At 36.6% G+C, this 13,906-nt stretch overlaps 1 protein-coding gene across 4 annotated transcripts; it reads left to right on the forward strand.

The window, feature by feature from the left end:
• The first annotated feature begins 1,253 nt into the window (after positions 1 to 1,253).
• sptssb (serine palmitoyltransferase, small subunit B) lies at positions 1,254 to 10,600 on the forward strand. 4 transcript variants are annotated; one of them, XM_077541342.1, is made up of 2 exons: positions 1,254 to 1,282; positions 9,287 to 10,600. In XM_077541342.1, exon 2 carries the CDS (start codon positions 9,295 to 9,297, stop codon positions 9,535 to 9,537), a length of 243 nt encoding a protein of 80 aa, XP_077397468.1. In that variant the 5' UTR covers positions 1,254 to 1,282; positions 9,287 to 9,294; the 3' UTR covers positions 9,538 to 10,600. The 4 variants fall into 4 exon arrangements, with proteins under 4 accessions (XP_077397468.1, XP_077397469.1, XP_077397466.1 ...); XM_077541343.1 differs by lacking the exon at positions 1,254 to 1,282 and adding an exon at positions 5,014 to 5,045; XM_077541340.1 differs by lacking the exon at positions 1,254 to 1,282 and adding an exon at positions 5,112 to 5,253.
• Positions 10,601 to 13,906: the final 3,306 nt, after the last annotated feature.

The raw sequence follows: 13,906 nt of genomic DNA on the forward strand, positions 1-13,906 counted from the left end.
GGCAAGGATGGCGGGAGCAAGACTGATGTGAATACATGACTGGATAGCCGATAGGCCAAGACTAAAAAGGTCGGGAGGCCGCCATATTGCTCCTCCCAAGAAATGTTTCTCACCATACCATCATATACATTTACAGGATCCAAATTGAACATTTGAGAGAGTACTTAGTCGAAACGGCATGATTTATGGTGTTTTAAATTTGTTAAACATGAACAAGAGGACTTCAGATATTTTACAGTTTGCTTTCAATACATGTATAAATGATATTCTTAATCATGTTTACGGGTGGAAACTTGTATATTTTTTTAAATTAAAGAAATAAGAATTATAGCTGTAATTCAATCAACCATGTATAGTAAGGTGTTTTTGTTTAAAAAAAAAAAAAGTGTGTAGTCAGGCATTTTTTTTAAACGACCGTGGGGTGTTTTTTGTTGCTTTAAAAAAAAACATGTATATTGTGAGGTTTTAACAATGTGAAAGCCTTTACATAATATATAGTCAGGTGTTTTTTTTGTTTTTTTTTTAACCATTTATAGTGAGGTTTTAACAATGTGAAAGCCTTTACATAATAAAAGCCTAACTATACATGGCGATTTTATTTTAAGTGTATGGTGCTTTTTTTTATTATAATTATTTTACATAAAAGCTGAAGTATGCGTTTTTTTTTGTTGTTTTTTGTTTTTTTAACACAAAAACCTGCCAAGGGGTAAGTGGTAAGGGCAAGGTGTTTGTTTTTAAAACTGTTTTGTAAGTTAAAACGGCCATTTATAGTAAAGCTTTTATAACTTTTTTTTTTTTTTTTTTTTTTTAAACGACCATGTATAGTAAGGTTTTTTTTTTTTTTGTAATGACGATGGGATTAGTAATTTTATTTCTGACTCATGAAGGATTCTTGCTCATACTCCCAGTTCACGTGTGACATAATACGCATTCTTTACTACTAATAACGTTATAATCGTTACATTTTGGGGTAAAATTTGAATTAAAAAAAAAAAAAAAGTTAAACGAAAATAAAACAAGTCACTTGAAAGATGCAGTTAATTAATGGTGATTGCTTTTTGAAGATGCACGTGTGCAATTTTAAAATAACGCACTTTTTTTTTTTTTTTTTTTTTTTTTTTTTTTATTAAATAAATAACGTACTGCACAGTACTATGTATACTAGATATGGCCGCCGGCGCACGTGTTTGGATCAATCGCGTGCGATCCTTCTTGCTTGGGACCCCTCTCGTGAGGTTGGAGGAGCAAGATGGCCGCCCTGTCGCTTCAACGGCTTGCACTGGTGTGTATGGGCTATCGGCTATCCAGTCATACATACAGATCAGTGGAGTAAGATCACTGCAGTGGCAAAATTCACCCTTGTGGTCAATAAACCAATATTGGCCATATTGCTCCAAATTTGTGGAGCCAGTATAATTAAATGCAAACATAAAAAAAATGTTATTCAGAGTTCCCCTTCCTGGCCATCGCTTTCTTTCTCTCTGTGTTTTTTATTTTTTATTTTTTTTTTCCCCAGTACCGTCGTCTGTGAATTTCAACATCCTAGTTTTTACTTTCAGTGCTGTAATTCTTATCACAGTCTTCTTTGAACACTCCCTTGTTGGAGCCGCTAGTTTTAGATAACCTGGAAGTGTGAAAAGTGAAACATTTTAAGAGTTCAATAGAAAGAGAAGACATATATGCTAAAGTCTCTGGCGTCAGTTTTTTTTTTTTTTTTTTTTTTTTTTTTTTAATAATTGTTCAAATAGCGAAAGCAAAACGGTCAATCTTGCCTTCCGATCTGCACAAATCACATGACAGCCGTGATAATCAGTCAAAACTCCCTCGTTTGCATATCACCTTTATGTGAACCCGGGACCAAGATGATTATTGTGACCACTCAACAGCCCCTGTGTAGATTTTGTTTGTTTGTTTGTTTTTAATCATGTCATGTATCATGTGAGAACCTTGATTATATCTCTGCGGTAAGAAAGCAAATAACATTGTTGTGCCAAAAATGAAGCACAAGATGGCTTGTTGGGTCATATGGATGGATGGCATTCAAATGAGACGTTCAGAGCCAATATAAGTAGAAGTTGGTTTAAGCCATGGTGCCTTAGCAACACAATTATAGGAGTAGGATACAGAATAGTTGGTAGGTGAGATAATGAACTAACTACGCTGGAGGAATGAAGCAGTGAAATGTGTTTGCCACTCGACCTTATTAAGGTTTGAGGAAGAAGATGAAGGAAGTGCTAGTGAAAAAAAACAAACAAAAAAAAACCTTGACCTGTTATTTGATCTTGGGAAAGTGAACGAAGCAAATCGCATGGGTGGGAATGGTGGCGTCTCGAACAATGTTGAAGGTTCAACACTTAAAAAAAAAAAAAAAAACTTTTCTTCACCCGCCTCTCCTTGAAAGTGAAAATGAGCCATTATAACCTCCAAGTTCCAACACCCTTTAGCACTCAACTTTGCATGTTTATAGCTTTGCTCTTATTCGTCTATTTTGATTTTTTTTTCTTTCCAAAACGCACACACATTTTGCTTTTGTCAACAAATCCCATTTTTCCCAAAACGAAGAAAATGATGATCTCACAATATACATCGATAATCTTGCCCAGAGATGTACATTATTAAATGAACTTATGTCTTTTTTTTTGTAGGTGTGAAAAGCAGGATTACAGAGGATGATGTTGAATACATTTCAACAAAAACTAGGCTAGGTTGAAATACTTCTTATTTGTGTTCTTTCAACTGCGTCTCAAACTATTGTTCCCACCATCTAGTGGTTAACAGTGGAATCACATGGAAAATATACGTTTGACATATTTGTGAAGCTTTGTCAAATCAACTCTAAAATCTATGTCCTTGAAATATTGATTTAATTTCTTTTTCAACATGAAGCATATTTGTTATTTTAATAGCTTGTATGTAAGCAAAGGTGATGTGAAGTCACACTTTGTCTCAAGTCTTAACCTTCAAATATCAAGCAGTAATTCACTCTTACTTGCAGTATTGTAATATCAAATTGTCCCCCGCATGCTGACCACCACAGCAGCGTCAACTCGTGCGTTGCGTTGCGTGCATGAGCGTTTGGCCGTAGTGGCGCCGCCCGTGTTGACATATCAATAATGCACGTTGTTGTTTTCAAACTGAGTCAGCAAAGTGCACTGATGGGGAGGTGAGATTTCACAACTGTCATCTTGTTGCAAAGCAAAGAAATACCTCCGCTGCATTTTGCCAATCAAAAATGCAAAATTGTATTATGTGAGCTTTCCCAACAAAAATACGCAGAGTGGAGAGTCTTGAGCCATCGATTGGTTGTTATTGCTTTTTTCTTCTTCTTCTTTTACATGGAGAGCAAACATTTCACATAGTGAATGATTATTTAAAAAAAAAAAGAAAAAAAAAAAAAGAAGAAGAAGCCTAAGCTACTCCTTGCTGTACCTAGTCGAAGTTTACTGGCAAACAAAGAGACATAATTACACAATATAGCTTAGCCTTTAAGTCAGTCCTTTCTCTAATAGGGAAGGGGGTGCGAGTGAAATGTGAAATGTCCTCTTCTTGGGGGGTGGCGAAACAAAAAATAATTGAGAAGCATGGTTTCAGTTCAGTGCACTAGCTTAATACTACACAAATCCGGGAACACCTAATGAATAGCATTTATGTATCTTTGTTAAAGTGTATTATAAAGGGAGTCGTCCAGTTAAGGCTTTTCGACTTTACAACGGTTACGCCCGGTCCGCCATTTTGGCCCCGTCCTCCATTTTGGCTCCTTGTCCGCCATTTCGCTCAGTGTTTTCCCCTCGTTCGCTATTTAGCCTTTAGCTAGCTAGCGCTTGTGCACTCGTGGGAGTATTTATGGCTTTTTTTGTCCTCTTTTTTTTTTCTCTCTCTCTCTTCTTTTCCATTGACCTCTCAGCAGTAATGGTAAGTACAGCATCTTACTTCTTTTTTTTTTTTTTTTAAATGTGTTTTTTTAGTTTTTTTTTTTTAATGGAAATTATTTTGAAGTAAATATTGACTAATAGGGAATTTCGACTTAAGAAATTCAGGTTACGTCGCTAACGTAGGAACGGAACTCCGATGTAACTCGAGGACTCCTTTTATAGTTCTATTTTTTCCTCATTAAAAACATAAAATATTGGTGTTTGAATGGGGTTGGAATGGAATTATAAGGCACCACAAGCAGGGTTCATTATAGTTTTGGAATTTTCATTTTAGTTAGTTTTGATTTCGTTTTGAGTTTTGTTTTTTAAATTGAGTGAGTTTGGTTCTGTTAGTTTTTATAAGTTTTAGTTATTTAATAAATACTTAGTTTACTTTGTTAGTTTCAGTATTAGTTTTAATTTTAAGAATATGTGTATTTTGTCGCGACATCATTTTTCGGTGCAATTTCATTGGCTGCTGCCAGATGACGTCACTTCTGTGTGACACACTTTCAAACGTCCTCATGCCGGCGGTTCATATCAAAATAAATCAATTTAAAATCACAATTGAAATCATCCCCAAATGCTCACGCATTAAATTAATTACCAAAGACGAAAACGAAGGACATTAGTTTTAGTTAGTTTTGTAAACATAAAATGTAGTTTCAGTAAGTTTTCGTTTTAAAAAAAAACATTTTCCTTTTTATTTTATTTAATGAAATTGTGTTTGAATTTTAGTTTTATTGTTAGTTTTAGTTAATTAAAACCTTGACCATAAGTCAAGTGCAGATTCCTGAAAAATCTACTCAAGTACAGTTAAAAAAAAAAAAAAAAAAAAAAACTTGCCACCACTGCAAGTGTTTCACAAATAAGCTTCTGAGCTTGACCGCGCCACTGCGGTGCATTTGAGGGTCTGCAGCACACCATGATGATGATGATGATGATGATGATGATGATGATGATGGTGGTGGTGGAGTGCGCGGAGAGAGAGGATGCGGCACGCGAAAGTCTCCAGGTGCGTTCCATGACCTCTGTAAAACACAGCACCGTCAATCTAAGCCCGTTTGTTTTGCTTGTGCTTCTGCACCTGTCAGCCAGGTGAGCAGCGGTGGTGGTGAAGCAAAGCCACAGCAGGTGGGTGTGGGACAACACAGTCTCTCTGACTACATATAGGCTTGACACAAACTGGCGAGGCAGCTTTTTTTTTTTTTTTTTTTTTTTTCTCTCTCCCCCTCCTCACGCACCGCGTAAAGGCAGCAGCGTGAGCAGCAAACGGGCCGCGATCAGCGATCAGAAATAACTTAAGACGTCATAAACAGCAGGACACGTCACTGCTTTCAAGGTGAGTGCTTAGTTTAGATCCATTTGGCACTTATGGAGCGCATAGCGCTTGCGTCGTCATCATCATCATCATCATCATCATTTAAATGCAGCAAATTGTTATTTATATAAAGATAATACCCATGTTGAGCCTTAGACGTGCATGTTAAAATAGACATTCCTGTGAGTAGCGTAAGTCGCAAGTGACATAAGACGTTTGAAAATAAATTTTGCTGAGTTGATAGTAAATTCTAGAACACGCGCAGCAGATGGCCACACCCCCTCGCAACTTTGAAAAGCCACAGCTTATGTTTTATTACAATAAAACGCCCTAAGCCTTTTCTGGTGTGTATAATTTGTGTTTTGGGACTGTCACTTTCTGTCACAGAGATATTTATTTGATATTAGGGAAGTTCAAAGCCACTGCTAAGTGCTAAATAAAACCAGAATTACAAAAAAAAAGGAAAAAAAAAGTGGTGAATAATTTCGAGGACATTTTCATTATTAAGCTTTGATATTTAAATGAAAACATTTTATGTGGACTGCTATAGTCTGAAAATGTGCACCACTGTTTTGAAAAGAGTCATAAATGGAACAGTAATTATTTTATTTTTGGAAGACATTTGGTTCTACAGTCTTAAAAAGTATATATATTAGGGCTGTCAAACGATTTAAAAAAATTAACTAATTAATCGCACAATTTGTTATAGTTAATCGCGATTAATCGCGATTAATTTGTTTTGGGTTTTTTTTTTTTTTTTTTTTTTACTTTTACTGATACATTTTTTTATATAAATGTTGGAACAAATATTTACCCAAGCACAGTGTTTAAATTAATGTAGAATCATCAGATACAAAGAATATTTCGAGTCAAAAACTTTTAATAGTTATTTTTTAAGCGCCTTCCTTAATTTTTGAAAACGATTATTCTCCTGTAAAATATAAACTTTAAACAAAAACATCAAATTTGACTCAATATTGCGGGCACCTTTTTTTTTTTTTTTTTTTTTTTTTTTTAAATACTCTTTACTCTAAAAACAACCCATACCTATTTAAAAGTGCAGAGGGTGATGTCTTGCATGTTCCACTGGTAATATAAGTGTAATAAAATTCTGAATAACAACAAATGTGTTCTTTTTATCACTCAAAATAAAAATAAAAAAAGTGCCTGAGTCAATGTAAAAAAAAAATATATATATATTGCTGAAAGTTCGATTGAATATTTTTTTTCTCCATGGAAAGAAATTTGGCTTCATCCTTCTTTATACTTAGCCAATTACTGAGGAAAACCAGTTTGTTCACATTATCAGGGGACAAAGAAGCTCGCTTCTTTTGAATGATGTGGCCTGAGAGCGAGAACAACCTCTCACAGGGTACTGTGGTTGCATGAGTTGACAGGTACTTGCGTGCAATGGATGCCAGCCTGCTGTGTGCTCCTTCTCTCTCTGACCACCATTGTAGTGGGCAATACTCCAATTCCATTCCGATGTACAACTTCGGTGATATTTGAATTCAGCTTTACAAAGTGAGCAAACCAGTAGATTTCTCCAACGAGCCGTCGGGTAACTTTTTGAAGTGAGACTTTCCGCCCAAAAGTCCGTCGCGGTCCATCTTCGCGCCAGGGACGCTACATAAGTCACGTGACCAGAAGTCTTCTTCGTCGTCGTTGTCGTCTTCTTTTTGTTTTTCTTCTTCTTCTTCTTCTTCTTCTTTGTCATCGTCGTCTTCTTCTTCTTCTTCTTCTTGTGAATTTAAGTGGCGGTTTGCGTCGGTTCAAGGCAGCAAAGGAACGTTTACAAAAAAAAAACCTTTAACGGCGTTAAAATTTTTTAAAGCGTTATTTTTTTTATATTAATCGCCAAATTTAACGCGTTAACTTTGACAGCACTAATATATATATATATATATATATATATATATATATATATATATATTTACATTATTTGATATTATTTATCTTCTATTTACTGTAGCATTGTATTTGTTGTATTTTATTTACTGCATTTGTCTGTATTATTTTGTATCAATTAATAATGGATTTTAGTTATTTGTTACATTTAATTTGTGCTACCAAACCACTATTTTGCCTTTACATCTGCTGTTTACATCTTTTTCCATAAAAAATGAAAAATGACTTCTGATTGATCTTTACTTAGTCACTGACTTACGTCACACTTGATTCAATGAATTTTGTGAAATTGTAGTAGTAAACAAGAGTACAAGTCAAAATGTTTGGTACGTTAACAAATCTAAGCGAAGTAGATATACATTTGTTGAAAAAAAATAAATACATGGAAAAAGCACCTTGAAAAAAATAATAACAGATTAAATCACAAAATTGAGGAATAAAAATTGCAATTTGATTATTTTTCTAAATTCATCTGATTCGCACCCGACCACTTGCCACCATATTAAGGATAAGCAATATAATATAGAAAATGGACGGATGGATTTATACGGTAGTTATAAGTGATCATCTCCGGTTAACCATAACTCAGATGAAGTGAAGCGTGTACCTAATGAAGTGTCCGGTAACTGTGTGTAGGTGTGCCAAGACAAATGATGATTTCATCGCTTGAGTTTCATTTCCTCAGCATCTACGCACACACTTATCACACTTTGTTATTGTAGCTACCGCGGTCAGATTGATGCGTTTTCCTCTGCCACTATTTCCTCATTTCATATCATTGATATCACGAACGAAACGTACGACACTTTGACGTGTACTTTTCGCTTAAGGTAAGGTTGATATGCTATAGAACTCGCCGGTAATTGTGGGATAAAAATGTAATTGTGAGTCTGCATTGTCAAAATATTGCAAGCAAACTGGATCGGTGCCTTGTGGCAGGTTGTAAAGGGGAACACACATTATGACATCAGAAGCTGCGACAAGGCAAACAATGAAATTGTTTCACAACTACTTTTAAGTTGCTCACTAAGCTGCAGGAATGCATTTTGCAGAGGATAAAGAAAATACACAGGTAATGATTGTTCTATCATCTGTCTCCGTGCGTTGAATGCAATGTTTGTGTTCAAATATCCGTTTGCATACATGGAAATAACGCTAAGATGCTATTCGTTCGCCCGTCTGTGGGGTTTTGAATTGTTTGTTAGCATTAAGCTAAGCAAACTTTAGTAAGGCAGCGCTAGTTAAAGTTAGTTAAAGTTTTCAATACACAACATGTAGCACTGTTTTGTCTTGACACTAAAATTCAGCTTGGAGCGCTTGTTGTGAAGTAAAGTGAGTTCATTAGTGTCATCTAGCACTTGAATCACAAATTTTTGCTCACAAGTCAAAACAGAAACTCATCCGACGGTTTGTATCTTGAAAAACTCATGAAGGTCATGTCACTCGTCTGTGAAGGCACCAGTGTATTCTTAAACAAGACAGAAATTTTATGTGGAATTTGCGTGTGAATGCAGACATTCTTAATGAAAACATACAAAAACGTGGAATTATATTGAATGATACTGCGTGTAATGATATTCAAAGCAATGGAAAGATGTGGAATGATGCTGAATAATATGGAAGGATGTGGAATAGTATTGGTGAAAAGTGTGCAATATAATGGTGAAATGTTAGTGAATGCCATCAAATGGTATGGAATAAAATTAATGAAAATTGTTGATGGAAAATGTGGAATGGTGTCGAAAGATATGGAATGATGTTGAATAATATGGAATGACGGATGAAATAATGTGGCAATTTTGGTATGTGGCAATTTCTGGAATATTGAAAATCATTCCCAATGTTAAGTGAATGAGCTAAACATGAGAACGACGTAAATTGGTTATGCTGAATGTGCCATTGGGAATGAAAGATGAATTATTAGGGGAAAATTTTGGACTTGTAGGAAACAATTTTAGATGACAACGATAAGACCTCAGGTGAATTGTTGAGATGTTGCAATTGAAACGATGTGGACGAATTTTGTGCAAAATGACGCATGTCAAAAGATGGCAAGGATGACAACAATAGAAGGGGAATAACATGCTAACGTTAGTCAAAACAATAAAAAGAATCCTCGTATGATCTCCAATCTGCCTTAATCCAGCCTGCAGGATGAATTTGAAGAACGCGAGGGATTACCTGGCCTGGCTCTACTACCAGTACCTTCTGATCACCGGCATCTACGTGCTGGAGCCGTGGGAGAAGTCCCTCTTCAACTGGGCCCTGTTCTCGGCCGTCGCCATGGTCATCTACACCTCCTACGTCTTTGTGCCCATCCACGTGCGCCTGGCGCTCGAGTTCTTCTCCGGCATCTGCGGCGGACAGCCGGAGAGCGCCATGGCCCTCATCAACTGATGGGGGCTTCGCAATCGCCTCCGGAAGTTCGCGTTAAGAATCGACTCGATTGTGCGGAAACGATAAGAGTCACGTTTTGAAGCGACTGCTCGATTCACTCAACTCGTTTGCTGTGCAATGATGAGCGACATGACTGACGTCAGCGACGGGAACTTGAGTGACATCCGCGCTCAATAGTAAGCGGAAATATATCGAACAAGGTCTTTAGTTAATGTTCCATGCACTGTGATGCTAAATAAAAAAAAAAAAGGTATCGCCGCAATGAATCTGAAGCATTTCAAAGTTGAATGTTTGTTTGTTTGGATAAGCGGGAAAGTGTCCACTACGACGGTGCGCTATGAACCGTACCGCCTCCAGCGTTTGAACTGCCGGTATGCCAGGAAGGCGCGTTCGCTCGCCACTGAGCACCAGCAAATATTGATTCAGCACGCCCTCCCTCGTACTGTACGTGAGGGAGGGGTTTGGCTGTTGCTTTGATAAGGCTTGACTTGACCTGCGGCCCAAAAGGGGAAATGTTTGGTTGGCATGTGGCGCAAGCGAGAAGAGGCCTGCATGAAAAGCAAAGCTACTCTGCAAAGATGACAGCACAATGTCCATTGAATCGAAGCAAAAAATGTGGCAAAAATGGTTTAATTTCTATACATGAAGTGATTAGTGTATGCTTTCAAAAAGTATAGTATTAGAGTGCTAAATGAATTGAATTAATTGGTCTAGGTTTTTTTCCCCCTTCTTTCTTTTAACGCCAATGCATTGCAAATTATTTTGCAAATGTTCGTAGTGGCTTTCTTTTTTCAGCTTTTTAATCACACCATTTTGATTTGTATACTTGTTGATTACATGTTATTTATACAAAGTTCTATATTTATACACATACTGTACTGGTAAATGCTTGGCTGGTTTCAATGTCAATTACCACACTTTTTTTTTTTTTTTTATATTTAATTTTTATTATGTTTGCTTGTGGCCATAAGACAACACCATAATTTGCTGCATCATGAACTAAGTGTGTTTTGTTTGTTTGTTTTAAAATCACACAATCAGAAATAAAAGACATTCAAAACTGCTCTTATATGTATGTTGCATGCAGTAACTAGGCAGCAGTCACTCGGACTTTCTTTGAGAAGCGAGCACGTTGCTGGCACAATAGTCGCTTCACACAATAACAGAGCAAGTCACCAAACCTGTTCTCGGCTGCTGATGGGGGAAAAATGAACCTCAAGGCTTTCACTTTCTACTCTACTACACATGCGCGCACATACACTGCACATGCGCAGTGAACGCTGTCAAACTGATGACAGTAGCTCGTCTTCATGAATTGCTATTTCAGTTTAAAACGATGAAGGCGGTTCATAGCTTAAGTTATGTGAGAATATGTGTCAGTACATTAGGAAAGTACGTGTGGTTGGAAGTCATTTGTACTCAGAAAGACAAGAAAAGGAAGTCATGTTTTTGCCTAACAGTCTTCAGTTGTAATAACAGAGGTTCACCACTAGATGGCAGACATTGCTCACCAGCGCCCCCAAGACTTGTTGCATGTCAGAGAAGAAGAGAGCATTTCACTGAATAACGAAAAATTTGGCTTTTTGTAGAGACAGTTTTTTTGTGTTAAGCACAAAACCATTAAAACAGACGTTTGTTTACCCTGCACAATTGCCCTTCCCCCTTGTGTCATTTTTGAAGGAGTCTCTCGTGTTTGGACTTCATTTGGGTCAGAGGTTATCTTTGTGAAGACAAGGCGGTGCTAGACTGTTGTGTTGCGTTCGCTTGTCGCCCATGACAGTTGGTAACAATGACAACTGTGAGGGAGGGACGGGGGGCGTCTATGATTGTGCAGTGGAACTCCTGGCAACTTCCAAAGTACACACAGATGGATACGTGACACTCGTACAACTACACAAGTCTCACCTTACCAGGAAAGCCCACAACGGCTTTAAATATTAATATCTTGTCACACCTTCCGGGGAAAAAAAAAAAAAAAAAAAAAAAGCAAATAAGGCACAAGCCCGTGTACGCGTGTTGTTAAACAGTGTAGTGTTTCACCTCGAGGCTTTTGAGCACATGCACTTTTGTCAAAAGTCCAAAAGCTTTTGTTGGATTAATGGTTTCCTCCCTGTAATGTAAACATGAATTTTGTTATGACATATTTTGCGGTACATGGAGACTTTTGAAGAACAAAGGATTAGTGGTCAGCACATCTGCCTCACTCATCAGAGGTTCTGTGTTTGAATCTCCAGTTTAAAGGTTGTCGCCGTGTTTGTGTGGTTTATTTTCCCAAGGTATTCCAGCTTCTTCCCATATTAAAAAAATATGTGGATGAGGATGACTGAAGGCTCCATACGTGCTATTTTGAGTTCAATTAATGGTTGTTCATGTTGTTGTTTTTTTTATCTTGAAAAAAGAAAAAAAAAAAAAAGTATTTTTGCATTTCATTTGAAATATTGTATTCATTTTTTTTTTTTTTAGCATTATTCATATTAATTCTATACTTCACATTTTATTTTTTATGTTTACATTTTTTTTTATACGTGTGTTTTTTGGGGTATTTGCGTTTTCTTTTTTTTTTTTTTATTATATTGCTTTATTTTATACCGTGGTTAGAGGCAAATAAGGATTGGTTGATTAAATCATTCATTTATTTTATTATTATTATTATTATTATTATTATTATTATTATTTTGACCAGTTTCAGATTTAATTAGCATTTAAGAACGGTTTATATTTTTACATATTTTGAGTTACACTTTTATTGTATTGTTTTTTTATAAAAAAAAAAAAAAAAAGATTTTCCTGCCATTTTAATTCTTTCCAGATGATTTTTCAAAAATGATATTGGCTCCACCTCACCGATGACCTCTGATGAAATGCAATAGAAAAATGTATTGAAAGTTGTGCAAACAAACACAGGTGGGGCAAAGTGAATCATTCTTATTCACTCCTAAGGTAGTGGTCTCGTTTCATGTATGCAGCACAATTAAAAAAAAAATAAAAAAATAATCCTGCGAGGTTTGGTATTCCGCCCGCACACACACACACAAGCATGAGTGGCAGTTACATTTAGAATTCATTGCTGCCACCCCTTGGTTAACAGGGGTAACAACATTTACTCGTTGCACAGACACATACATGCACACAATTTTTGTGTGGCTATTGTGTGCCTAATTTTATGACTGACTGTTTGCATGATGATATGTGAATTGTGAGTGAATATACAGAATATAAATAAAAACATCAAACAACAAAAATACTACTACTAATAATAAGCAAATAAAACAATAAAAAATAATACATAATTTTAAAGAAAAATCTACCTCTCAAAACAGAAAACCTGTCGGTAATAATATCAAATGATATTGTTTTTTGGGAAGGTATAATTATAAGAAAGACAGCCAAGCACAAGATGTAATCCGACCTCTGCAGTTCAGGTTAAATGATCAGGTTGAATTTAATGGCAAAACACCTAATTTATTTTTATTTAATTAAGGTTTTTAGATTGACAGGATTATTTGCTGAAAAACTGATTTTTGTGACAGGATGCCACAAAATGACGCTAAAGCTCTGTGCAAATCGAAATTGGTCTCAAGGAAGTATGTTGAAGTGGTATACTCGCCCAACCCTGGTGAAATATGAATGGAGCTAGACTTTGGACCTGGACTTTGGACACAAGCGTAAGCCCTTCTTCCTCTCCTGAAACGTCCATCTTGAACGTCAACAATTTGAAGCTCGGATATCAGCAGGAATATACGTGATGATTCAGATAATTACCTCCTCCAAGTATGAGGCTGAGGGGTATCGTTTTGACTGGTCTGCTAATGGTCATGATATTAGTTTGTTGATTAGTCAGTTGGTCAGTGACCCGATTGGTCAGTCAGTCACTCAGTCACTTTGTCAGTCGGTCTGTCTGTCTGTCTGTCTGTCTGTCTGTTGGTCATTCAGTCGGTTGTTCGGTCTCGTCTGTCAATCTGCACCATTTTAGCCAGTCAGGTAGTCACTCTGGTTGTCGGCTGGTTAATAAATTAGTCAGTCAGTCAATGGGTCAGTCAGTTGTTCAGTCCGTACTCAGTCAGCCTGTGACTTAGTTTGATGTTTTATTTATTTGGTCAGTACTAAAACGACGACTTGTCTGACCGGTCTCTGCACTCTTGAGCCTCTAACTCATTGGTCGCTAAACCAGGTCCTTATGGACCGAGCTTCTGTTGTCCCATGTAGCAACTTGTAGATGCTAAAAGTTCACTTTTACTCAATCTCCCCCGACTACCGAGGCCCAAAGGCAAAAGTACTGTATGCAGTATTATACTGGCAATAATTCACAAGGAAATTGTATTTGTTTGTCAAACCCATACTGGGCCTTGGAATGAGAGGACAATCATCT

The sequence above is a fragment of the Festucalex cinctus genome, chromosome 13, assembly GCF_051991245.1.
Source record: "Festucalex cinctus isolate MCC-2025b chromosome 13, RoL_Fcin_1.0, whole genome shotgun sequence".
In the NCBI taxonomy this organism is placed as follows: domain Eukaryota; kingdom Metazoa; phylum Chordata; class Actinopteri; order Syngnathiformes; family Syngnathidae; genus Festucalex; species Festucalex cinctus.

Bases quoted from the DNA above. Each gene is read 5' to 3' on its own strand.
- sptssb (XM_077541342.1), top strand. From the start codon at position 9,295: ATGAATTTGAAGAACGCGAGGGATTACCTGGCCTGGCTCTACTACCAG.